This window comes from Microtus oregoni, unplaced genomic scaffold (assembly GCF_018167655.1).
Source record: "Microtus oregoni isolate MIOR12 unplaced genomic scaffold, Mior012 000048F_ref0000485, whole genome shotgun sequence".
NCBI lineage: Eukaryota > Metazoa > Chordata > Mammalia > Rodentia > Cricetidae > Microtus > Microtus oregoni.
In genome coordinates this window covers 16,272,420-16,299,724 of record NW_024543222.1, presented here as the reverse complement: position 1 = coordinate 16,299,724, position 27,305 = coordinate 16,272,420, and the positions used below count along the sequence as shown (strand labels likewise).

Here is a 27,305-nt window from a genome sequence, read left to right as displayed (position 1 = left end):
AGACCAGGCTGGCCTGGAACTCACAGAGATCCGCCTGCCTCTGCCTCCCAAGTGCTGGGATTGAAAGCATGCACCACCACCGTCGGGCCAAGTCACTTTGTATCAGGGCAAAACCACAGGTACTTGAGTTTCTGCTAATTCAGGCAGTGGGGTTCTGCTCCAAACTTAGCCAAGGCAGGCAGGAAGGGGTTAATTGCTCTGGCGAGCAGGAGGGGCAGAATGGGACTGTGTGGCTGAGTGTGTCTCGGACTCGGCACTAGGGCCCAAGTTACAAACTAAAAAACAGCACCAGGGAGGGTGCTGTGTTAGCTAGTGGGCTACCCGCTTGAGTCGGGGGCAAAATAGCCTGACGTTGGACACCAAAATGTAACAGCGTAAACGAATGCAGAAAGATTGTAAATATATATATATATATATATATATATATATATATATATATATATAGCTTTAATAGACTTACAGAACCACCGTTCCCGCGGAGACCAGGAAAGCAGAAGCAGCGGCTGGGAGCACGCTCGCCAAATTTATAGGCAAATATTAGCCCGAGGCAAACATGCCCCCGTAGGGGTGGGACTTATCCCTACAGGGTACCCTCATCCATTGCTGGTGGGAATGCAATCTTGTGCAACCACTTTGGAAAGCAGTGTGGTGGTTTCACAGGAAATTCAGGATCAACCTACCCCTGGACCCAGCAAGCCACTCTTGGGAATATACCCAAAAGATGCCTGATCATATGACAAGGGCATTTGTTCAACTATGTTCATAGCAGCATTATTTGTAATAGCCAGAACCTGGAAACAACCTAGATGTCCTTCAATGGAAGAATGGATGAAGAAAGTGTGGAATATATACACATTAGAGTACTACTCAGCGGTAAAAAAACAATGACTTCTTGAATTTTGCATGCAAATGGATGGAAATAGAAAACACTATCCTGAATGAGGTAACCCAGACCCAAAAAGATGAACATGGGATGTACTCACTCATAATTAGTTTCTAGCCATAAATAAAGGTCAGTGAGTCTATAATTTGATATCCTAAAGAAGCTAAATAAGAAGGTGAACCCAAAGAAAAACATATAGCTATCCTCCTGGTTATGGGAAGTAGACAAGATTGCCAGGCAAAAAATTGGAATCTTGGGGGTGGGGTGGGAGGGGGTAAGGGGAGATGGGGAGAGAAAAGTGAGAAGGGGAGGATGGGGGAACTTGGGGAAACGGGATGATTGGGATAAAGGAAGGTTGGATAAGGGAGCAGGGAAGCACATATCTTAATTAAGGGAGCCATCTTAGGGTTGGCAAGAGACATGGACCTAGAGGGGCTCCCAGGTGCCCAGGGTGATATACCCAGTTGGTTTCTGGGGCAGCTGAGGATAGGGAACCTGAAATGACCCTATCCTATAGCCATACTGATGAATATCTTGCATATCACCATAGAACCTTCATCTGGCAATGGGTGGAGATAGAGACAGAGACCCACACTGGAGCACCGGACTGAGCTCCCAAGGTCCCAATGAGGAGCAGAAGGGGGGAGAACATGAGCAAAGAAGTCAGGACCACAAGGGGTGCACCCACCCACGGAGACAGTGGGGCTGATCTATTGGGAGCTCACCAAGGCCAGCTGGACTGTGACTGAAAAAAGCATGGGATAAAACCGGACTCTCTGAATATGTCGGACAATGAGGGCTGCTGAGAAGCCAAGGAAAATGGCACTGGGTTTTGATCCTACTTCATGTTCTGGCTTTGTGGGAGCCTAGCCAGTTTGCATGTTCACCTTACTAAACCAGGATGGAGGGGGGAGGACTTTGGACTTTCCACAGGGCAGAGAACCCTGACTGCTCTTCAGACTGGAGAGGGAGGGGGAGAGGAGTGGGGGAGGAGGAGAGGAGTGGGAGGAGGGGGAGGGAAATGGGAGGCTGGGAGGAGGCGGAAATTTTTTTTCAATTAAAAAATAAATTAATAAAATTTAAAAAAAGTTCCACAGCATAAAAAATGCAACACATCTTAAAGCAATACATTATTAAATTATTAATAATAATTCTACAACAGTGGTTTAAAAGAAAATGATCTCCAAAGGTAGTGGCACTATTATGAGGTATGGTTTTGTTGGAGTAGATATGACCTTGTTGGAGGCGGAGGGAGTATATTTCTTTCAAACCACAACATTTCACTCCCTGGCCCCCAAAGACTTGAAGGAACACATCACAAAGCAAAAAATGCATTCAGTCCCAACTTCAAAAGTCCCCATAGTCTATATCAGTCTCAAACTTATTTAAAAGTCTAAAGTTCAAAATCTCTTCTGAGATTCATGCAATTTCTTAACTGAATCCCCTGTAAACTCAAAAAGCTGATCAATACTTCCAACATATAATATCACAGGATATACATAACTGCCAGGAGTGTTTATCATGAGCTATTGTGGGCCATGATGTAATTACAGCTTACAGCAATTGATAATTCAGATGTCAACCTGATGTGGGGTTTCCCTCTGTATTCTGTGATTACCATTAATGAAGAAACTGGTTTGGACCTATAACAGGGCAAAACTTAGATAGGCAGGAAAGATGGAACTAAATGCTGGGAGAAAGAAGGGTGGGTCAGAGAGAAGCCATGGAGTCCCCGGAGATAGATGCTAAAAACTTACCCAGTAAGTCACAGCCACATGGCAATATACAGATTAATAAAAATGGGTTAAATTAATATAAGAGTTAGCCAATAAAAAGCTAGAGCTAATGGGCCAAGCAGTGATTTAATTAATGTGGTTTCTGTGTAATTATTTTGGGTCTAAGCTAGCCTGGTGGCCGGAAACCAACAAGCGGCAATCTTATTCTCAGATGGAGGAACCCTGCCAAGCAGGGTCTGCAGGGACACTGATGCTGAAAACTATTGCTTTCATTGTAATCTTGCTTGTGCGATAACAGCTGTGATATCTCCCTATTACCATGCATTTTTATGCAATGTGTATATGTAATCTCATGATAGCATCTCAGCCTTGTGGGCACATATATCTGTGGGTGGTTAGGAAGATGAATTTTCATTTAGCTATTTAGTTTTGATTGTAGAATCTATGCTGGGGCATGCTTCATAACTGGGTCTATTTGTCCCACAAGGACTGTGGACACTTAACAGCCTGCCTTGTTCTTTTGCTCAGATTAACTGCTCACAGTTAGCTCACTTTCATCTCAAAGCAAGTTTAAACTAGACTAAAGACTTTTTGTAAATAGATCATAAGTTTAAAACCTTACAGCTATGTACAGGGCCAGAGTCACAGATGTCCAACCAACATTACTACACAAAGCACCCTAAGAGAAGCATGCCAGTTCTTCACTTGCCAGCCTACTAACAATAGACCTGCGTCTGAAACTTTGTCACTGGGCACTGTGCCCACTCCCATCTGGTTATAGTTTTACTCCTGAAATCTTGAAACACTTGTGTAGCCATGGCAATGGCTCAACTCCTTATGGCTTATCCTAGGAATGTGACTTTGACCAGTGAGAGGTAATTCTTGTAATTTCTATATCACTTCAAGGTTCTTGGAAGAAAAAGATTTTTGAAGTTAGAGAGAAGAAGCTGGAAGAAGCAGCTAGGGGGAATGAAGAGGTAGGACAGACTAGAAGCAGAACAATAAAGAAACTGAATTAGAAAAGCATTGTATGAGAGATTCATTTGTTCTCAGACATCCGTATCCTTCACTGGCTGCTGCTTCCTCTCTGAACCCTGAGAGGGTCTCGGGGCTGTCCCCCAAACGCTCTCATTACATATTATTCCAAAACATAGGAAGGGAGTATAATGAGGAAATATTGGACCAAAGCAAGACCAAAAACCAGCTGGGCAAGCTGCAAACTCTGCATCTCCATGTCTGATGTTAAAATGCTTTTCAGATCTCTAATTCCTTTCAGCTTTGTTGACTGCAACATAGTTCTTTCTCTTGGGGCAGGTGCCACTCCCTGATAGCAGCTGTCCTTGGCAGGTATCCCAAGGCTCTGGCATCACTAACATCATGGGATCTTCAAGACAATCCAGGCTTCACCTTCACAGCTCACACAACAGTCTCTTTAGGCCTCTGTTTAGGGACACTCCTGAAACATGCCTGGCCTCAGTGATTTTCCTTAGTCATGGAGGAAAGCTTCATAATGCCTTTTTTCTATCTTTGAAGCCAGAACCTCATTGGCCAAAGCTACCAAGTTCTGCTGCTTACTGGGGGCTGGAACATGGCCCCCTTGTTCACTAACATCTTTACCAGCTTTCTGGTTTTGATAGTTTCCTTCACTGCCTAATCTTGGCTGTTCTGAACTTGCTCTGTAGACTGGGCTGGTCTTGAACTCAGAGATCTCCCAATTACTCCTTTACCAGCTTTCTGTTTCCAAGTTTCCTTCACTGCTTAAGCCTGACTGTTCTGGAACTTGCTCCGTAGACCAAGTTGGTGATGGTGGCCATATTGGAGGAGCTGTAGTCAGCAATAGAGCTTATGGGATACAATCCACCAGATAGCTATGATGGGTGCACCATGGAGAGGCAAAGCCTCAGAGGGTTTATCCCCAGAAAGCCCCTTGCTTTTCTGCCCTTTCTCCTGCTTGCTGCTATTGTGTTCGTACTGTACTTGGTATGATGTGGTTACTGTGTGAAGGAGTCCCACTGTATCTAATATAATTAAAGTCAGTTGCCCAGTGATGATTTGTTTTATAAGAGCAATGATGCTTAGTTGGATCAATGACTTAAAGATAGTTAGGTAGTTAGGACAGTTAGTAAAGATGATTAGGGGAAAGGTTTAGGTAATTCTGGCAATTGGGCCAATAAGAAATATGAGAAAGACAAAAATAAGGATAGAAGTTATTCCCCTTTAGCAAGATGTAAAACTTACTGAGGACAGAAAATAAGAACAAAGGAGTTTCATGCATTCTAGACCCATGAATTCTTCCTGTGAAAAAAACAGGCTGATGGGAAAAGAAAGCAATTATGTCCCTACCACCCACGGTTAGGTCTGAGTTCCTTAGTCGTGTAACTTACAAAATTAATCACATGTTTTGGTATGCATCTTAAAAAAAACAAAGTCGTGAAAAGAAATGAAATGACCCTAGTATGTGTAAAGAAAAAAGAAAACTAGATGGTTAGCTAGACCACTTGTAGAGTAGAAATAGAGGGAGTGCACTAGAGCCACAAACAGCTGCCTGCTAGTATAAGGGACTGACAAAATGTGCTTGACTTGCTTAAAACGTAATAATTAATAATAAAAGAATCATTCTTTGGGATGAAGATGTGATGGTGGGAAAATTAATGCAAAGGAAAATGTTTAACTACTTGTGGGCTTCCAAGAAAAGCATGTGACTTGTGATCATAATGTGATTTCATCCTGTGTAAAGATTTTGTTTTTGGAAAATACATAACTTGTGGTTGTGAGGTAATCTTTTCTTGCATAGAAATTTTTGTCTTAGGTAGTATAAAAGGAATAAAAGAAAAATAAAATGAAGAATTAAGCTTTGCCCCCTCAGATAAGTTTCCTGTGTGTGTGTTTAGTAGTTACCAATCCACATCTCCTCTCTAGTTTCTCTGACCTGCTGAGCTTGACTTCAACAGGCTGGCCTCAGACTCAGAGATCTGCTCACCTCTGCCTTTCCAGTGCTGGGATTAAAGACATGCACCACTACACCTGGCTCCAAACTTGTCTTTAATTCCTTTTCACAAATTGGAAAGTAGTCTGGATGGGCTCTGGCCCTGAGGTTCCCCACTCCCTTCATTCCACTTCTGCATCTGTTTGTCTCCTTGAGCACAGGACCTAGCTCCACTTCACTCCATTCCTGGTGCTCCTTTTCTCCTCAAATTATTCCATAGCTTGTATTTTTTTCTTGCTCAGATTTCTCCTTTTTTATTATAAGTCTTCATTAGACTAACCACTAATAACCACACGACAGAGTCTATACTAGATTTCCTCTGCCAATGGAATTAATCCAAAACTCTTCACTTGAGCCTCAGGCAGACTCTTGGAACAAGGGTAAAAGGCAGCCACATTTTTCACCAAAATATCACAAGAATGATCTATAGTCCATGTATTAATAATTATTTAATTCCCCTTTGAAACCTTTAGAGTTAGCCCCCACCCCAGCCCCTAGTTCAAATCACCCTCAGTACCACTGCTTTCCATGCTCCTACTAGTATGGCCTATTAAGCTGCTCTTAAGTGTTCAACTGCTTTTCTAATCCTCAGTACCAAGGTTCATATTTCTTCAAACAAGAGCATGGTCAGGCCTTATCACAACAATACCCCAGTCTCTGGTATCAACTTCTGTCTTAGGGTTTCTAGGAGACACTATGACCATAGCAACTCTTATAAAGGAAAAACATTTAACTGGGGTGTCTTACATTTTCAGACGTTAGTCCATTATCATCATGGTGCGATGTGGTGTGTAGGCAGACATAGTGTTGGAGCAGCTGAGAGTCCTTACATCTTGATATGCAGGCAACAGGAAATGGTCTGTCCCACTAGCAGTAGCTTCAGCATAAGAGACCTCAAAGTCCACCCCTACAGCAACTCACTTCCTCCAACAAGGCCACACCTACTCCAACAAAGTCACACCTCCTAATAGTGCCATTCCCTTTGGGGGCCATTTTCTTTCAAACTACCACAGTGTCATTGTGGGGATGAGCTTTGAGGTCTCCAATGCTCAAGCTATATGAATAAAGTTGTAGTACACTTTCCTGTGGATCAAGATGTAGAACTCTCAACTCCTTCTCTGGCACCATGTCTGCCTGTACACTGCCCTGCCTCCCACCATGATGATAAGGGACTAAAGCTCTGGAACTGTAAGCAGCCCCAATTTGTGTTTTCCTTTATAAGAGTTGCTATGGTGGGGCTGGAGAGATGGCTCAGAGGTTAGGAGAACTGACTGCTGTTCTGGAGGTCCTGAGTTCAATTCCCAGCAACCACATGATGGCTCACACCCATCTATAATGAGATCTGGTGCCCAGAACACTATATACATAATAAATTTTTTTTTAAAAAAAGAGTTGCTATGGTGATGGTGTCTCCTCACAGCAGTAGACACCCCAACGAAGACAAAGTGATATGAAAACATACCTTCCTTCAGATCACGCACAGGTTCTTCAGCAATGCCAACTCCAGGGTTTCTAAATTCATTAGTTGCACTATGGGTACAGGAGTACCATCTCTACAGCACACGAGAACTTCTGGCCTGACTTTTCCACACACAAGTAACTCAAAGCTTCCACCTCAAAGGTTGGAAAGCAGTTGAAGCTGTTAGGATTTTGAATTGCAATCCATCCTAGAATTTGATTTTGACTTCATGGCACTGAGGCTCAAATCTAGGACCTCATCTATGCTAAGTGAGCTCTCTGATGTAAGCCACATCCCCACTGTCAGGTCCAAAGACACCCTCTCTCCAAACAGCAGTGCTGCTGACATTGTCCTAAACAGAAGGAAGATGTCCAGGTAAACAGAAGGATCATTGCCAGGTAAACAAGCCTAAAGGTGGGTTCCTCTTAACCTTCCCCCAAAGGTAAACTACCTCAGGCAGGGGCACCTCATCCAAATCAATCCCCACAGCCTGTGTCAACCCAGATCCCTGTCCTGCTTACTGTCATGTACTGTCTGTTTGCTTTTCTGCCATTTTTCTCTTCTCTCTGCCCTCCACAAGAGATGGCCTTGGCAGTTTGAATCCCCAATAAATCTTTCTGAACAGAGTGGTCGAGTTGGGCAGTTTCTCTGTGCCATTGCTTATACCCAGAACTTCCAGGATTTTAATGAAGAGAAATAAAAAATGTGTTTCAATTATTTCAACTACTATTTGAGGTATACTATATAGCTTCAAGATCAAGTGAGATTTGCAAGACCACTATCAGATATAGAGAACCATTTTTTTTATTTCACACCATATAAACAGTGAAGAAAAGTGTGGACTTCCCCATCCCAGTGGCAGAAGTGATTATTTCTAGGTGATGGACAAGTCCAAACCACTGAGAGGTTACAGATTCGCATCTAGTTCCCTTCAGCAGTAACTAGCTTTTCACAATCCAGTTCAATCCTTTGATGATTATAATGTTTAAAGGAGAATGTGGTTAGTTAAAGAAAATCTACACGGCTTACCTTCATGATCCTGTTGACAATCAGTCCAAAGCAGTACCTTTTCAGTTCTTGGTGTCAGGGAAAGGGCTCTCATATAAAACTCCCTTATGTCTGCTGCACAGGTGAACCTAAAATCACAAGCGAGAGACCCAGAAATATCATAACCTGCCAGAGATTTCACTTTACAGAGTGAGCACAGAGATTAAATAGCATAGGAGAAGATTTTAACTGTATTTAGTAGAGAAAGAACCCTAAATAAATGTTATTGTTTAAGCCACAGTACTTTCCTGCATACTCTTCAGAGCCAATGATTAACTGGTCTTTGGTGAACAGTGATGATAAGAAGTAACTCAGGAAGCCCTGCAAAGAAAGCACAGGATTGCAAGTGGGTGAAGAAATTGTCTCAGTTTTCTCATCGGGTAGCTCCCAAAGTGTGCGTGAGATGATCTGACACCTATTAATCTAAGGTACTAATCCCTGTTAGAAGGAAGAATTCGCTGATTTGTATGAATTTTACAAGAGGAAGAAATATGCATAATTAATCAGTCCTGATGTAGGTTTGGGCTCAGCAACGATTGTCTTTGCTCCAGTCCCATCAGGTACCACCACCAGCCTTCCTAACACACCTTACAAATAACTAAAACTATTAGGCGTTCATTAGCATCTCAAAGCTTCCTTGAGAATGCAAATTTCTCTGGGTTAAATATTTTACACCCATGTTATTATGGAATTTTTCTTTTCTTGAGACAAGGTCTCATAGTGTCTGGGCTGGACTTAAACTACTTAGCACAGAATTATCTTAAACTTCTGATCCTCCTGTTTCTACCTCTTGAGTGTAGGTATTACAGGTGTGTATATACCACTACACACAGTTTTTTGTTTTGTTTGTTCAGCATGGTGGAATATCAAACCCAGGACTTCCTACAAGTTAGGTAAGCATTCTACTAACTGAGCTACATCTCCAACCCTACAGATTTCTTTTTTAGACACGGTCTCATTGTGTAGCACTGGCTGTCCTGGAACTCACTAAGTATTCATAGAGATCAGTCTGCCTCTGTCTCCTGAGTACTGGCATTAAAGACCTTTGCCATCATTCATGCCTGGCCCTACTGTAGATTTCTTATACTACTAGTTCTTTCTTCGATGCTTATTTCATTTTAAAAGATTTATTTATTTCTTTTATTGTATATGAGTGCTCTATCTGCTTGTATACCTTTAGGCCAGAAGAGGGCACCAAATCCCACTACAGATGGTTATAAGTCACCGTGTGGTTGCTGGGAATCGAACTTAGAACCTCTGGAAGGGCAGCCAGTACTCTTAACCACTGAGTTATCTTCCCTATTTCATTTTTAGGATGTGATATATATTCATAAGATTTGAATAATACAAATAGAGTCAAAGGATTATTGTTATTTATGAATCTGTACACACATTGTATTTCTATCACTAGTTTACAAGCTAATAAGCACCTGAGGGACCAACATTTTTTGCCATTCTCAGAACTAAGATGCCATGCCATCTGAAAGAACAACAACAGTTTGTTGATTGAATAAATGAATGAATAATTAAAAAAAATGAAACTGCTTTCTCTGTGTGAACCTGACTGTTGTGAAGTACTTTAAAGATTTATGTTTAGTTATATGTGCATGTCTTTGTGTGTGCATGTGTGCAGCTGCCTATGGAGATCAGAAGAGGGCAGAAGATCCTTTGGAGCTGGAGGTTCAGGAGGTTGTGAGCCACCAGATGTGGGCAGTAGGTCCTATATTCCAATCCTGTGCATTATCAGTAAACCGTCAACCACAAAGCCCCCATTCTAGCCCCATGATGACTAATTACAAATGGACAGAGCTACAGGGTTGCTGCCTGAACTAAGAGACTGATAGGTAGGCTACTGCCACTTGTTTTGATCCTTTAAAATTCTTTAAATATTTTTAAATAGCCTCTATCTACCTATCTACCTATCTATCTATCTATCTATCTATCGTCTGTCTATCTATCATCTATCTATCTATTGTCTGTCTATCTATCATCTATCTATCTATCGTCTGTCTGTCTATCATCTATCTATCTATCTATCTATCATCTATCTATCGTCTGTCTGTCTATCATCTATCTATCTATCTATCTATCATCTATCTATCATCTATCTATCGTCTGTCAGTCTATCATCTATCTATCTATCTATCATCTATCTATCTATCAATTATCTATCTATCATCCATCTATCAATCATCTATCTATCTATCTATCAATTATCTATCTATCATCTATCTATCTATCATCTATCTATCTATCTATCTATCTATCTATCTATCTATCTATCTGGGTGTGTGCAGGCAAACACCTCAGTGTGCATGTGGAAGTCAGAGGACAACTTGTCAGAACATTTTCTTCTTCAACCGTGTGGGTTCTGGAACTCCGACTCAGGCTGTCAGGCTTGGCAGCAGGAGTCATCTCTTACAGTTGAGGCCCTTACAGTTCTGGCTGTCAATCATTTTCCTTCATGGCATTGATGGGTGTGATGGGGATGAAATAAATACTCCTCTTAAGGTGAAGACTTTTTCGATTTTACTTTAAAATATTTCCTGTATTTAAAAATGAAAAAAATAGCAGAAACTATATGGATAGCACACATCTATAGTCTAATTGGATAACAAATGGAGGAGGGGGAGTTGTAACCCAAGGCTCTGTGTTAAGTAAATAGACTTAATATGATCACTTTTTCCTCTTGACTATATCTTGAGTTTATCGCTCTTAGTGGGATTAACTTGTAATTTTTTTAAATTATTTCTTACTTTTTTATTTTTTAGTTTCAAGACAGGGTTTCTCTGTATAGCCCTAACTGTCCTGGAACTCATTCTGTAGACCAGGCTGACCTTGAATTCTGAAATTCTCCTGTTTCTGTCTTCCAAGTGCTGGGATTAAAGGCATGAGCCACCACCACCCTGTAACTTGTGAAATTCTTAAAATCTAGAGTTTATGAAATGGTTTTGCTATCTAAACAGTACCAGGAACTAATTACAATTTTTCATGATTTCTAATCTTTCCAATACTATCTATACTATCTAAATGGATATGCGTAGGTGGAGGCTGCACATTCATCCAGACCCGAATAACCACACAGAAACCATATTAATTACAACAGTATGGCCACTAGCTTCTTATTAACTGGTGGGGAAGTCCAATCACATTTTGTTTAGGGTGTTTCCCCCTGAGGCCAAGTGAAAAAGATAAAAACATCCAGGTGCCCTTGCTTGGTTCCTCTTCTTTGTTCCCTGCTCTCCTGGTCGTTGGAACCCTGGTTTTGTAAGGTCCCTTTTTTCTGTTTATTAAAACTAAATCTATTACATTAAGCTGGTCGGGCTATTTCTAACATATTGATCGACCACGCCCCTTCAATTAACTAACTGTTACATCTTAAATTAACCATTTTCTATTAATCTGTGTATCGCCAGAAGACTATGGCTTACCAGTAAGGTTCTAATGTCCTTCTTCAGCAGCAACATGGCTTCTCTTAGATTCGGCCCACTTTCTCTCTTTATTTCTGTTCCAATTTCCAGTCTGGTTTTACTCTGCTAGGCCATTGGCCAAAATAGCTTTAATCATTAGCCAATGAAACAGAAGAACATCACACATCGGATATGAGACCTATCTAGGCTAGGAACAGGCAGAGCATAGTCCAAAAATTAAAGAACATCTTCAGGTAGTCACTTCCACTCTAGGAAGTGGGTGGTCTAGAGTGGAGTAAGGTCTTAACAGTATACAAAAGAGGACAAGCATACTTGTAATTACAACTGAGTGGAGTTCTCAAAGTCAATAAAGGTTTAATCCATGAGGGACCAATACAAATAAAAATAGGCAGCAAGGTCAACAGCACATAGAAAGATAAAACAGCCAGTCAAGTGGTTGAATTGAGGGACATAATGGGATGTTCTAAATCTCTGGGAAAATAAAATGGACTGCCGGTTAATGTGGATTAGGGCTTCTATAAGGCATTAAGATATTAAAACCTTGGTTCTCAACCTTCCAAAGGCTTTAATATAGCTCCTCATGCTGTGGTGATCTTCAACCATAAAATTATTTTTGTTGCTACTTCCTAACTGTAATTTTGCTACTGCTATAAATTGTGATGTAAATATCTGTGTTTTCCAATGGCCTTAGGTGACCCCCTGGGAAAGGGTCGTTCAACCCCCAGGTTAAGAACCACAGCTTTGTCCATCTTCTGGGAATCAGAGTTCAGACAGGCATTCTGAGTAATGAACATAAAGTCACAAGTGACAAAGTTGGTCAAACTCACACTTTAAACCCACATAAAAATAACAGAAGTCAGCAGCAGCAAGTTGACTTAGGAGGTAAAGGTGTTTGCCGCGTGTCAATGCAATCCTCAAGACCTAAGTTCAATTCCTATAACCCAAGTAAAGGTAGGAGAAAACTGATTCCATAAAGTCATCCTCTGACTCAACATCCGTGCTCCACGCCTTCTGTGCCTGCCTGCCTGCCTACCTACCTATACACACACACACACACACACACACACACACACATGCGCGCGCGCGCAATAGAAGCCAAATTTTTGTGATGAAGAGTTTAAAAAATAAATAACAACATAAACTGATGTGAAATATTGTACAGGAGTACTCTTGGGCATACCACAGTCATGGCCAGGAACCCTTAAAAGAATCACGTAACTGCTGGGCGGTGGTGGTGCACACCATTAATCCCAGGACTGATGAGACAGAGGCAGGCCGGTCTCTGGAGTTCGAGGTCAGCCTGGTCTACAAAGCAAGTTCCAGGGCAGCCAGAGCTACGTACTGAAATCCTGTCTCAAAATAAAATAAAATATAAAATACAATAAAATCACATAACCTTCCAGAAAGCCTGGGGAAAAAAAGCTTCTGGTCTCATGCCTTTGGGGTTCTCTGTGCGTCCCTCGCCCAGTAAAACTTGATGATGATGTAGAAACCGGGATCACCTGCAGTGTTCGGGAAGACCCGGATCCTACACAGAAGGTCAAGCTGGGAGAACTCTGTGAACAGAGAGGGAATGCCGTGGGAGGCCCAAGACGTGAACGTGAGGAGTGCAGCCGGCTAGGGGTCACTCTGGCTCACTGCCCGCCAGCTCTAGACCCGTGCCCCTCAGCCGGACCACGCATGGCCACCTTGTCTGTCCCTCCTTCGGCACAGGCGGCTGCCCTGCAGGTCAGTTTCTACCACAGGGCAGGCAGCCTAGGCTATCGGTCTATCTCTCAGCGCCTGCAGCGGCCAAATCTGTTTTTCCTCAGCCTAGTACTGGGGCTGGAGAAACAACAAACAAGAAGCAAGGTTAGGTTCCCGGAACGGGCACGCGCCTGTTGCAGGGGCCGGGTCCAATCTTCCACAGGCCTGCAGACCCTCCCTTCAGAGTGGGTATTTGAGTTTATATTTCTACTCCAGTCTCACTGCCTGATACAAGAGTCTAAAGTTTCAATTCAAAGGCTTAATTTTTTTTTTTAAAAGAAAAATTCTGTTTGGATGTTTTGCCTGCATGTATGTCTGGGCATCATGTACACGCTTGGTACCCACGGAGGCCAGAAGCAGGCATCAGATCTCCGATAATGAGTTGTAAGACTGAGTCACCGTGTGGGTGCTGGGAATCAAATCCAGGTTCTTTGGAAGAGCAGCAAGTGCTTTTAGATACTGAACCGTCTCTCTACCCCTCAAATGTATATTTTGTATGGCCAGGAACCCAAAGCTGGATGGCTCAGAGACCTAGGAAAGAACAAACAGAACTTGAGCCCTAACAAGCCCGGTCAAATATGGCAGTGGCAGACCTTGCCCCTCCCCTTTCCCTTGTTAACCACAGATTGTATCCGTAAAGTTAGCCATAAAGTACCCATATAGCCCGTATTTGGATACTTTCTTACGTCAGACTCATGGCCGAGCGTGACTACCAAAGTCTAGCAATGAAAAGCCCCTTTGGTTCACCTAATTAACACGGCCAATCAAAACACCACCACATCCTAGCCCATTCTCACATAGACACCCCCCTCTTTCTCTTCTTAAAAATGATACCTGCAAGGGCACCTGCTGTTTCTTCACCGCTTAATAAAGAATCTTTCTGTGATAGCAGGTGTTTCTGTGTTGTCTGTGCTGATCCGTGGTCCAAGAGGCCTCCCCTCCCCATGGTACAAGGTTTCTTCACAACTGATAAAAAAAAGTCAAAGAAATGATTCCTAACAATATTTTGCTATACTTTTAGATCAGTGCCTAGCCCAATCATCTTTAGAGAGGCTCCCTCAGGCAGCTGGTGAGGGCAGATACAGAGATCCACAGTCAAACATTAGGGAGAGCTTGGGGCAGGAAAGATTGTAGGAGCCAGAGGAGCCAAGGACCCCAGAACACAGACCACACAATCAGCTAAGTAGGACGCACAGGGGCTCACAGAGACTGAAGTAGCAGTCTCAGAGCCTGCATGGGTCTGTGCCAGGTCCTCTAATTACATGCTGGGGTTATTTAGTTGGGGTGTTTGCGGAACTCCTAACAATGGGAGTGGGGTGTATCTGACTCTTTTGACTGCTCTTGGGTCCCTTTTCTGCCTACTGGGTTGCCTTGTCAGCCTTAATGAGGGTTGTGCCTAGTCTTACTGCATCTTGTTATGCTGTGTGCACTTGATACCCTTGAGAGGCCTGTTCTTTTCTCAGAGGAACAGTGGATCTGGAGCAGAGGGAAGGTAGGCAGGAGGGACAGGACTGGGAGGAGCGGAGGCTGTGATTAGGAAGCATTGTATAAGAATAAATAAAAAGAAAAAATATTATTGGGGAGGAGAGAGCAGGAGGGTAGAAGGGATGTGAGGATTGGGAAGAGGGAGAGGAGAGAGAACTGGGAATTGCCTGGGCCTTTGAACCCTCAATCCCCCCAGCGACACATCTTTTCCAACAAGGCCTCACCCTCCTTAATCCTTTCCAAACAGTTCCACCAACTGGGAAGCAATTATTCAAATAGATGAGTCTAGGGGAGCCATCTTCAAACCTCCACATTTATCTTATTTACTTGGGTTCTGCTTCACACTCAGGTCACAAGGCTTGCATGGCAACTGCTTTTACACAATGAGCTGTAAGGGGAGGCTTCTGTCAAGACCACGGATCAGCTCTGTTCTGCCAAACGTTCCCAAATAACCACACTAAGACATAATATTATATTATTATAAGTGCTTGCCTAATAGCTTAGACTTATTTTTGACTAGCTCTTATAACGTAAATTAATCCATTCCTATTAATCTATGTGCTGCCCCCAAGGCTCGTTACCTCCTGTACGTACTTTCCATTCTGCTTGCTCTGCATCTCATGGCATCTGTTGAGGCCCCCTCCTGCTTATTCTTCCCAGCATTCTCTTAGTCTGGTTCTCCTGCCTAAACTTATCCTGCCTAACTATAGGCCAGTCATCTTCTTTATTAAACCAATCACAGTGACATGTATTCACACAGTGTAAAGGAATATAGCACAATGAGCTATCTTTACTGGCCCACAATATCAACTACTCTACATCGATTTTCATTTACTTGTGTACAAAGGCTTTTGACACTCATGAATCTTCCAAAAGTAATTTATTAATAAATGATAGCAGATCATTCTGTGCCTTCAGTGTCATCAGCTCCTTCACTCTCTTCTGCTTCAGTGACCGACAGTTTCAGGGCCGGCGGCATCACTTCCCCCTTGACGACCCTGGAAGAAGAGCAATGCCAAGGCTTTCTAACTTTGAAATGAGGAAGTTGACCTTAGCTTCTCATTTGAGCTAGACATTTACCATGGTACATCCTGAATGGCACTATCGTCCTGTGCAGAGGATTCCTTGACCTGCATTCCCTCAGTCATGCTTTTCTTTCGTATGTCACGTTTGAATAAATCTGTGAGCCACTGAGCATCTTGCCCTTAGCTCCTCATTTGAGCTAGACATTTACCTTGGTACATCCTTTTTGAAAATCTCCTCCTCTCCAGAGGACTCCTTGTCCTGTAGATCCTGAGCCATGTTTTTCTTGCGTGTGTCGTGAAGCCACTGTGGCCACCTTAGCCAGAAAAATCCTTCCTAGGAAACAGAAGGGGAGACATTAGTTCTGTTAGCCCCACCTTCTCCAGCCACAGCACCGAGTCTCGGGCTTACCTGATTCTCACTGTCCTTGTAGCATTTCTTACTCCTTGGAAGAAAACACATGTAGAAGACAGTTAGTGATTGTGCTGTGTGTGTGTGTGTGTGTGTGTGTGTGTGTGTGTGTGTGTGTGTGTGTTATTGTCTGGGGACATCTTGGCTCTCCCCATAACAAAGATCACCCCAGCACTGGGACTTAACAACAATTCCATGCATATCTGGCTTTTAGGAACTTTCCAAAAGATCTCCCTGGGGAGATCTTTGCCTGTGAATTGTCCTGGAGCAGAGGCACCAGCATGACAGTAGCCCCACTTATTCCACTGAACCAACTTCTCCCTCTGAAGAAGCCACTCTGGGCAGGAGCCCTTTGCTCTCCTGCAGATCAGCTCTCACAGGCAGACTTGCTGAGGTGAGGGAGGGGCTGTTCCTGCTTGCCTAGCTGCTTTATCCTCCAAGTACAAAGCCCAAGTCCACAGCACAGCTCACAGACTCACGGGGTTTCACCCTGCAGCCTGCCTCTGCTGAGGAGTTGTAAGAGCAGTTTAAAGGGCACAGGTAGCTGTGCATGATGGATCATGCCTGTGATTCCAATTCTTGGGAGGCTGAAACAAGATTCTGAGGCCAGTCAGGCAGTGGTGCATAATACCTTTAATCCCAGCGGTGGAAAGGCAGAGGCTGGCGGATCTCTGTGAGGTTGAGGCCAGCCGTGGCTACACAGTGAGTGCCAGACCAGCCTAAGTGTGAAACCATGTCTCCAAAAAAGCAGTAAAGTACATGACGAGAACCCACACACACATTAGTTATCTTTTCTGAATCCAAGGACAATTAGGAAACTCAGAGCATACTTTCCAGACATATACGCTGTACAGATTTGAAGTGAAATATAACCAAAGCCTGAGCAGAGAGGAACTAAAAACAAGGGCTCCACCAGGGAGAAAATGGTCCTCTTTCTGACATGCCCCAGAGAGTGACCACAGGACCAGACATTTCTGCCATTGTCCTTCATTTCCTCTTTAGAAGAAAGGTAACTATTGTCCATAATCTCTCCCAGCTATAGTTCTATGAGGTTTGTGTCACTCAAAGAAAGAAGAGGCTCAAAAGGTGACCAACAGGATGAGGATATGGACTTTCCTCCTCTGTACACTCACAGCCCTGCACTCTAACTCTGGGCTCCCCTGCTTCTTCTCCAAAGCATCCAATTCTGAAGTCTCTAGCTGGAGCAGACAACACTAACAAAAGCTGGTACAGCCTAAGCCTATTGATTTCACCCTCTTTCTTTGAAAGCCTGGTGGCAGCAGAGGCATCCATGCTAGTGCCAGGTGCCTCTTTGGGAGCCAGGCAAAACAACAGAGAGGATCATATTCTTTCTGGCAATTTTCTTCTCCCTGTCAGATGAGGGAATTAGGTGAGTTCCAAGTTCTCTGCTAACTCTCATGTTCTCTGTGAAAGATGGTCTCATATTTACCCTATGGACTTTTCTTCATCTTCCTCTTTTGTTCTGTGGGAATAAACCTGTTTGGGGAGAAAATGTAATTCTACTTATCACAATGACCACTGTTTCTAAATCTACTAATTCCTTTTACTTACCTAAAGTCTTACCTGTTCAGTGAGCTCAGGAGCCCATTCTGCCCTTCTTTGTCTCTTCACAACACCATCCTTTAGGTTTCACTTAATATATTATACTGATTATTTTAGATAAAATTCAGCAAATACTTCTTTCTTAATAAAAATAATTTCTGTTAAAAGTATGAATTTTTTGTTTTTTGAGATAGGGTTTCTCTGTTTAACAGTCCTGGCTGTCCTGGAACTAGCTTTGTATACCAGGCAGGTCATGAACTCACAGCATTCTGCCTCCTGAGTGCTGGAATTAAAAGTAAGCACTATCATGGTCAGGTGATTCAAAATATTTTTAACTCCATCTAAGTATACAGCAAAAGCCTAAGAAATGCACTGCTGAAGAGATCAAGAACAAGAGCAAGATGTCTCTATCACTGCTATAGGGTGGCCCTGGCCAGAGGTCTCCTCTGTCACTGCTATAGGGTGGCCCTGGCCAGAGGTCTCCTCTGTCACTGCTATAGGGTGGCCCTGGCCAGAGGTCTCCTCTGTCACTGCTATAGGGTGGCCCTGGCCAGAGGTCTCCTCTATCACTGCTATAGGGTGGCCCTGGCCAGAGGTCTCCTCTGTCACTGCTGCGGGGTGGCCTAAGGTGTCCAGAGGTCTCCTCTATCACTGCTGCAGGGTGGCCCTGTCAAGAAGGGCTCAATACACAATAAGGAAACTAAATTGGGAAGACAGGTGAAAAACTAGTACTATTTGTATTGGAAACAACAGACAACCAAAATGCTGACGAGATCAACTAAAACTATACTGGAAGTAATATGAAAAGTCAGTAGGGTGGAAAGTCACAAAACAAAGACGTCAGCACACCAGCTGGACTTGGTGGCACATGCCTGTGATTCTGAGGCAGGAAGATCAGGAGCTGAAGGTCAGCCTCAGGTACATAGTGGATTCCAGGTCATTCTGGCTATAGAAACCCTGTCTCAAGCTCCTTTTCTCCTGGGGCGGTGGGAAAATGTACAAATGAGAAAACAGTGCTAGACAAGAGCTAGGACGTAGTACAGAAGGAGCCTGCGTCCCCTGAGGTGGCAACACCCTGAGAACAAGAACATCCATAACTCATACAGGAGGAGACACAGGCCGGCAGATGAGTGGCCTCGGCTACAGACACTTTCCTTTTCCACTGGGTTGTTTTACCACGAAATTTATTAACGCTTTGGGTGGTTTGCAATGGTTTCCTAGTACTCTCACACTCCCAGTACTTCCTGTTTGTCTCTGAGGGGGCAAAACTGATCAGTGAAGGGTCCAGGTGCAGGCTTAGGGATCAGGGGAATGAATGGAGATTTACTGTTGGTTTGGCCACTGGGCCTAGGTGCTCTTCACCCTAGGAGAGGCTGATAAGCTCTTCCCAAGGAGTCTGAGATTAGATCAGACAAAGAATGGAGAACTCTGTGCTGTGCTCGGCAGGCACAAGCCTTCTATCCCGAAGGATGTGGAAGACAGCGTCCAGACCCAGCAAAGGCCTTTGCCTATGGAGTGGAAACAGACAGCTCTTCCCCCCACACATTTATTTTTAAAACCACTGCTATTTTTTCTCTCTCGCATGGTTTCTTTAAGGTAAGAAGGAGTAAGCTTTCATTACTTGGCCACAAAACAGTCAGGCAATTGTTCTCTTACCATTTACTCCATTTTCCACCGTTGACTAAACTATTAAATTACTCAAAAGTCTTAAGTGTCTAGGAATATAGCTCATGCTTAGCATGCACAGGCCATATAAATCCCCAGACCCCAACAGTAACCGCACTGTTTGTCCAATGCTTTTCTCTGTCTGTTACTATTTAATCTGTTTTTTTTAAGATAGCATTTCATATATCCCTGGCCTGAATTCACTACATTGCTGAGAATGACTGTGAACTAAGGGTCATCCTGCTTCTGTTTCCTAGGAGCAAGGACTACAGAAGTACACAAACATCTTTCTCTGATGCTATTTTAATAAGTACTGATTTCTATCACCCTCATAGTAGAATTGATGGAATGCGTCATTTCTTTTCTTTGAATACCACTGTTATCTACTGTAGGCAAAATACTGGGCATGCTTACTCTACTCACAGAGTATCATCTAAATTGGCAGAAAAAATAATGAAAATGTGAATAAATTCCAGCACAGTGGTGAACAGTACACACCACTAAAGAGCAATATAGGACTTTACAGAGATTTCCCTGGAGGTCACAACCACATTAGGTGTGGAGGTGCTGCCTGTACAGGGGCCAGAGGACATCCTCCCGGAGGTCATGAACTGACCCCATGCTGATTTCTGCCTTCTAGCCTCAAAATTCCACCATCCTCACTGACAGAGAACTCCCCACTGCTCCCACAGCCTCTCACCGCAACACCACCAGTCTGACACCAAATCAGAACGTTACATAATGACCTGACATTGAGGAGCCCGACTTCACAGAGTACCTGTGGACACTCGGGGGCATTATTTGTAGACAGAGAGGGTCAGTGGCTCAGGTTTTCAGTTCGTGGCCTCTAAACCTATGACACAGACCGGGCACATGCTGGACACAGGAATGTATCGTTGTCCTTACCTCAACGAGACAGAAAATGATAATCAACACTGTCAATACTACAGTTACAGATATTGCCAAGATGACTTTGTTGTTGTAGCTGTATCCCGGAACTTCTTTTGTGCGCTGGAATATATGAAATAAATGAATGGACATTTGTGTGGCTATTAAATAATAATAAAATTAAAAGAATGACAGAAAGTGAAGGCTAATTGCTTAAAATTCCTTCTTGGGCTTGTGAATGGTAACTTATATATAACCTAGCAATTGGGAAGTTAAGATAGGAGGACTGCCATAAGTTCAAGGACAACCTAGAACACCAGGTAAGTTCTAGGATATCCTGGATTATACAAAAAGACTTTGACTCAATAAAACTAAGAGCTGGGCTTGGTGAGGCTCTTAATCCCAGCACTCTGGAGACAGAAGCAAGTGAATCTCTGAAAGTTCAAGGCCAGCCTGGTCTACACAGCAATTTCTAGGCTAGATATAACTACATAGTGAGACCCTTTCTCAAACAAAACAAAACAGAATGCCCCAATAGCACAATAAACAAAAGCAAGACTATGGGCTACAGTATATAGTTTAGTGATCAAGTCCTTGTATATTATGTATACAAGGTCCTGAATTTAATCCCCAACACTATAAAATAAAATGACAATATGAAAAAAATAATAAAAGTTTTCTACATTAGTAGCTTGCAGATTTTAAAAGAACATACCAAATTAAATGTGCTACCTATCTAACACAATTATTATGTTTTGAGTTTTAGGTTGCCTTCTGTCAATAAATTTAGAACCATAGTGAGAACCACTGTCTTGGCTGGGCTAGTGTTATGTGGACAATACAAGATCTGGAATAGAAGCCTCCAGTCTTTCTGCTTAAATGACTGAGAGGGTACAGGGGACTCAGTTCCAACATTGTCCTCACCTGACTTGGTTCCAGACCCTTCTGTCCACCTTGGGTTTCTGGGCTCTCATTGATGTAGTTCTCAGTTTTCCACTGGTCCGTATCCCAGTCGGCCCTGGACAACTTGAATTCTTGTTGCTCACTGAGAAGCTTCATCAGGAGGCCGGTTCTGGAGATGAGCTTGGCACAGGACAGTTGCACACTGGGATCAGAGCAGTCCATCTTCAAAGTCCTGATAACGTGAGAAATAAGCCTTCTCACGTTGTTGTTGGGGATGAGGGGCCGCAGCTGCTGGTTTAGCTGAGATTCAAAGCGTTCACCTGGTGACATCAGCAACGAGTAAGCAAATTCATGGGAGTCAGGCCCCAAGATGAAGTCTAACTGTGGCTTGCTGGCTTGCTGAAGAGTTGTAATTGAACCAGATGCAGGCACATTAGACTCTACAATAGGATTCTCAGAGGGTATAATTTCTGATGCAGCTTCTTCAGGCACAGTGATGTCTGTTGGAATTAAATCGGAGGTAGGCACATGAGACTTTACAATAGGATTCTCAGAGGGTATAATTTCTGATGCAGTTTCTTCAGGCACAGTGATACCTGTTGGAATTAAATCGTATGTAGGCCCAAAAGACTCTACAGCAGTCATTTCAGGGAATATATTTTCTGATATAGGTTCTTCAGACATAGGGGTGGTTGGTTCAAAGATGTGTTCTTGAATATCATCAATATCAGATGCAGCCAGAGGTTTTTTGGAAAGAAGTTCTAAGGCAGCATCTAATTGTGCAAAAGGCTTTTCTGCATAACTCAGGTCTCCTAAAGATGAAAAGACCCCTCCTGCAGGGGAATTTACCAGGCTCCTCACTGCAGAGGATGCTGGACTCTTTGCAATCAACCGGAAATGATAGTTTTTCTTCCTAAGGTTTCTATGTCTCTTTTCAGATAGTAAACTAGGGCTAGACCCCTTCATTCTTTTCACATTGGCATTTGCACTTTCTAAAACAAAAATGGTGTAAGACAAGTCTTTTCGTCTGTCTATGAACGCAGGCAGTGATTTTGTAGTGGGAGTCTTGTCCACCAGTGACTGTTCTGTGGAAGAAGACACTGCCTCCCCATGCTCCTTTGGGAGCAAGGGCTCTGGGTGGAAGGAATTTCCCACTGACATCCTGGGCTTCTGAACCAGACTGAGCTGCTGCAACTCTGCTGTGGGTGGGCTCCCGAGCTGCCTGTCTTTGGCAATACTCTCCACAGGTGTCTGGACACTCTGCTTATTCCACAGGCTCTTGTCACTCACTCCCTTAAAGTGCCTTTTCTGTATGCTTCCTGTCCTCTTGAGCACTCGGTTCAGGCTGTGGAGTCTTTTCTCTGCCTTCTCAATCTCTGCAAGACTGTTTTCCTCTGCCTGGGCAGGTGCCCAACTCTGTCCAAATATTTGTTGTTTAAATTTTTTACCTGAATTATTAGACTTCTCCTTATGTAGTATAGTTTCCTCTTCCTTTTTAACCTCATCAATTTCTTCATCTAATAACTTTTCCAGAAAATAAAGTTCATTCAATTTATTTTTGTTAGTGAAGTTACCAGATTCGGATTCATTTGTAGGAAAAAGACTTTGTGTATCATTCTGCAAAGATCCCAAGGAACTCTCTGAATCTTGGTCATGAGAAAACAGCAGTTTAATGTATGGTAACATTGTTGATACTACATCTTCCAGATTTCCCTCAGAGAAATATGGCAGTATGTAATTCAGGGCACTCATAACATCATTTTCATCATTAAAGTCGATATCTTCTTCCATGGAGCTGGAGTACTTGGCATTTTCTTGGTCTGAATAGCCTGTCTCTGGTTCAATAATGAGTTCAGTGCTGTTATTCTCCTTCCGGGTCTGCAACACCTTCATGAATGCCCCTTCTGGGTTCCCTATAGATGCCTCCTCAACTGTCAGAGATGGAGAGATTGTTTTTAGTCAGAGAATACTTTTACCCCTTTCTCAGCTCATAGTCACACACTGTAGTCAAATAAATTATGGGCCAGCAAATACTGGTATGCCGTGTGTGTGTGTGTGTGTGTGTGTGTGTGTGTGTGTGTGTGAAAACACACTAAACTACACACTAAACTAAATTCTGTGAAATGGGAGCAACCGAAAGAAAGAGTGTCATTGGCAAAGTAGGCACCACCTGGGAACATTCCACAGTGTGCACACAGGAAGTCTATTCAAGACAGCCAGTGGACCAGTAGAGAGAGACCCAGAGCCTGAAGACAAAGCCAGCTTTTCTTCTCTGCATGGCTGACTGAACCTCCTCAGGCTTCTACATCTACACCATCTGCCTCAGATTCGAGAGGCCCACTAGGTTTCCTCTCTCCATCGTTTCAATGTGCCCTCTGTTGATACAACCTCAGCTAACTATGGTGATGGACAACCTTTGAGGGGAATGAGGCCAGAAATGCTAAAGCAGGTGCCTCTCATTCACATCTGGATGTGTGTCCTTCTCCACCTACCCGCCCAATTTCTTCCTATAGGTTCTGTTGCCATGTATTCTAGCTCCTGAAACAGGAGCATCCTCTCTGTGCATCTTTCTGGTTCTTGCCTGAGTGAAGGGGGTTATGAGGTGTAGGTGAAGACATGTTTAATGTACTGGGTTTTATTCTTATGTAAAATCAATTTATAGAATAGCAATTTCTGGATAAAACATTACTCGAACTCATAAAATGCACAAGGTCAGAGCTACTCTTGTCTGAAGCCTGTTCTCACTTCATTTCTCATTCTTCCAGGTCCACATGGGAACAATACAAAGCTTCTGGTAGTAGGAAGGTCAAGTGGGTCACTGTGTAGCTGTGTTTCTTTCCCAGGAGAATTGAGAGGATTTGAGGTGGTAGTGAGGGCCTGAAAGAGTGGTGAAAAGAAAAATGTGTGCCTGTGGACTGCTCAGAATTAGGAAGTGATAACTCAAGCAAGAGGCAACAGCAGTTGACACCTCTGATGTGTAAAATAAGAGAAATGCTTATTTGCCATTTCTGTGGGAAAAAAAAGAATAATGTAATTGGTTTCCTAAATTAAAAATAAATGACATTCATATAGACAGTCAAATGCCACTTCTATTTCTCTTCTCCAGATCAAGGCTAAAGACTTGCATTCAAACTATTTAGGCAAGAAAACGGTCATATTTTGGATGAAGTTATTGCTAATAAACCTAATACATAGAAAATATTTTAGGGCTAAGCACAAGCTATACAATCAAGCTGTATCCCTGTCCCCTTTTAAAATATTTTTTTTTAAAAAGTGAGACAGGTTTTCACTAAATTGCTTAGACTGGCCTTGAACTTGGATCATCTTGCTTCAGCCTCCTGAGTAGCTGGGATTATTGCCATGTGCCGAGATATTCAGTTTAGAAAAACACTTAAAATTACACGAAAGATTTGGCGATAGAAAAGCCTGAGGTTCAAAACAAGTAGGGAGGTGGTCGGTGTGGGCATGGAAGAGCTCCCGGCTCCAGCAGCACAGTGAGGCAGCACTCACTGCTCTCAGATTCCAAATAAAAAGGCATCACTTACAAAATTAAGAAAAGAAACCAAACAAAATCTGTCTAGAGATATCAAAAGTAGGAGATCACTTGAGACCTAATGTACAAAAAGCCAGCTTACAGACTGAAGTGTACTATATGCAAAAGTAATTTTTGGAAGCAGGATACCAGGCAGACAGCATAGTGAAGAGTCTGTGGTCATCTATGTTATCTCTCTCCCATTTACCCCTTTCTTTTGCTCTTTCTGCATATGGAACAGTTCTATTATCTAATCATGCAATAATAGCTGAGAATCCAACTTTCAGCAAAAGAGAAGGTGTGGATGAGTCTTTTTCATAACTAGTTAAAAAGTAAGACATAAAATTAAAACATTCATCAGGCAAGAGACTCACGACAATGTGTGGTGTTTGTCAGACATCCAGTATGGCAATGCAGTTTGACTGTCTTGCAGACAACCTCAATATCAGTTTTATATTTGCAGAGGCAGCAGGCCATATGTCTAGGTAAGATTCTGTAAATAGAAAAACAGAGAATTGGTTTACTGGAAAAGCCTTACTAAAGTACAGAAGAGGCAGGCCAAGGCCACCACAGGGTCACAAGAGGACAGAGTTTTTGAGGCATGTACAGTTGGGTGGGGACTCAATGGCAAATTGCTGCTCTCTAATACTGAAAGTAATCATGGAGGAGGACAGAGGTGTTCAACAGAAGAGCAAGTGTCGTGTGTGTGTGTGTGTGTGTGTGTGTGTGTGTGTGCCTTTAACAAAAGTGACAGGAACAGAACCAGGTGACACGCCTAAAACAGGAGACAAAAACAGAACTAGGAGATGTTGATAGTAGAAGCAACTCCCCTCAACTCAAGTCTCACTCTGGGTTGGTCATGCACAGGGCCTGAGCAAGCATCCAACCTAGGGATGCATTTCTCTATTCCTACTATTAGATTAGTAGAGATTATGTGAGGCCTAAAATAGCCCACTTTAACCCATACTTTATGGTTAAATGGCAACATGGATCACATTGACCAAATCTGGATTATTTTTGTGTTCCAATGAATAAGGGCCGTGGTGCAGTTCTTTGGCATGGTGTTTGCGTAGTGGTGCAAGGCCCTGGATTTGATCTATGTGTGCATGTGTGTGTGTTTGTGTGTGTGTGTGCATATACATACACACACATTGATAGACACAAAGAGAAAGCAAGAACAAAGGAGGAATAATAAATTATAATGAAATACAATAAATACAATATAATGTAAAGACAATCTGAATTCCTAATGATACTCAAAAAGAAAAGCAGGGTAGGTCTTCAAGAAAACACTAGTTAACTGATGTTGAAAAGATTTTGTAACTATCAAGTAATAATTAGTTGCAACAAGGTTATCAAAAACAGCCATGTAAAAGAAGTTTGAGAATAGGATCTTTAAGGTCTCAACAATTCCATAGGTTCATCCTTTCTCCTTCTCACCTCTTCTCCTTTCTCCTCCTGTGTTTGTTTTTTGAGACAAGGTCTCTTTATGTAGCATTGACTGTCCTGAAACTTGTTATATAAACCTTTTGGGCCTCAAATTCATGGAGATCCATGAGCTCCTACCTCCTAAGTGCCACCGTCAGTCACTGGATATTCTCAAATTACAGTATATAAAAATAATAATTTGAAGATCTTCAACATTCTACTTTACATGTGATCAAACTCAGCATGAAAGGTCACGTAAAGTCCCATTCAAGAAAGCAGTACAGATATTTAACCTGATTACTGATGAGGAAACAGACAAATCCAGCCTGGAATGTCAATTCATGGCTCATGAAAAAGTAGTGAAATGTCTTTGATAAAAACCAAAAACATGACAGGTAACGCCTGCCATATATTGATCTTGAATCAAAACAAAAAGATGTAAAGAGTAGTATCGACTTCTGGCCAAAATAGAGTGAATGGATTTAACCTCCCTCACTCAAAACCAAGAAAACAAATATTCAAAACCAAATCAAACTAAACCAGGGTGCTATTTTGTTTCTGTTTTTTTTTTTTTTGGTGGGGGTCGGGGGAACAAGCAAAGACAGCTTTATTTAATGTGGCTACACTTGTGACAACAAACACCAAAAGAGTCTTGTGATCACAAGTCCATCTTCAAGGGCTGACATAGCTTTGGATCTAGGTGGGGGGAGGGGCAGGGCTATGCATAATTCTAGCAACCCTGATCAAGGAGTGGTCTGATTGATCACTGTTTCAATTCTGATACTTTTTTTTTTCGGTTTTTCGAGACAGGGTTTCTCCACAGCTTTTGGTTCCTGTCCTGAACTAGCTCTTGTAGACCAGGCTGGCCTCGAACTCACAGAGATCCGCCTGCCTCTGCCTCCCGAGTGCTGGGATTAAAGGTGTGCGCCACCACCGCCCGGCCTCAATTCTGATACCTGAGGGTAGTCCTTAAGAAGTTATTACCAGCCAGGCGATGGTGGCGCACGCCTTTAATCCCAGTACTCGGGAGCCAGAGGCAGGCAGATCTCTGTGAGTTCGAGACCAGCCTGGTCTACAGAGCTAGTTCCAGGACAGGCTCCATAGCCACAGAGAAACCCT

The 27,305-nt window shown here is 42.8% G+C and overlaps 1 protein-coding gene and 1 pseudogene across 1 annotated transcript in view; both read right to left on the bottom strand.

The window, feature by feature from the left end:
- The window catches only part of LOC121436029, a 49,015-nt pseudogene extending 37,437 nt beyond the window's left edge, over positions 1–11,578 (bottom strand).
- An 8,682-nt stretch (positions 11,579–20,260) lies between these two features.
- LOC121436028 (leucine-rich repeat-containing protein 37A3-like) overlaps positions 20,261–27,305 on the bottom strand; it is an 84,866-nt gene continuing 77,821 nt past the window's right edge. Inside the window, exons 8-10 of the mRNA XM_041635604.1 lie at positions 25,133–25,251; positions 21,248–23,157; positions 20,261–20,446 (exon numbers count right to left, since the gene is read on the bottom strand). Of these exons, the coding sequence (XP_041491538.1) occupies positions 20,261–20,446; positions 21,248–23,157; positions 25,133–25,251 (2,215 nt within the window). The remainder of the gene's footprint in view (positions 20,447–21,247; positions 23,158–25,132; positions 25,252–27,305) is intronic.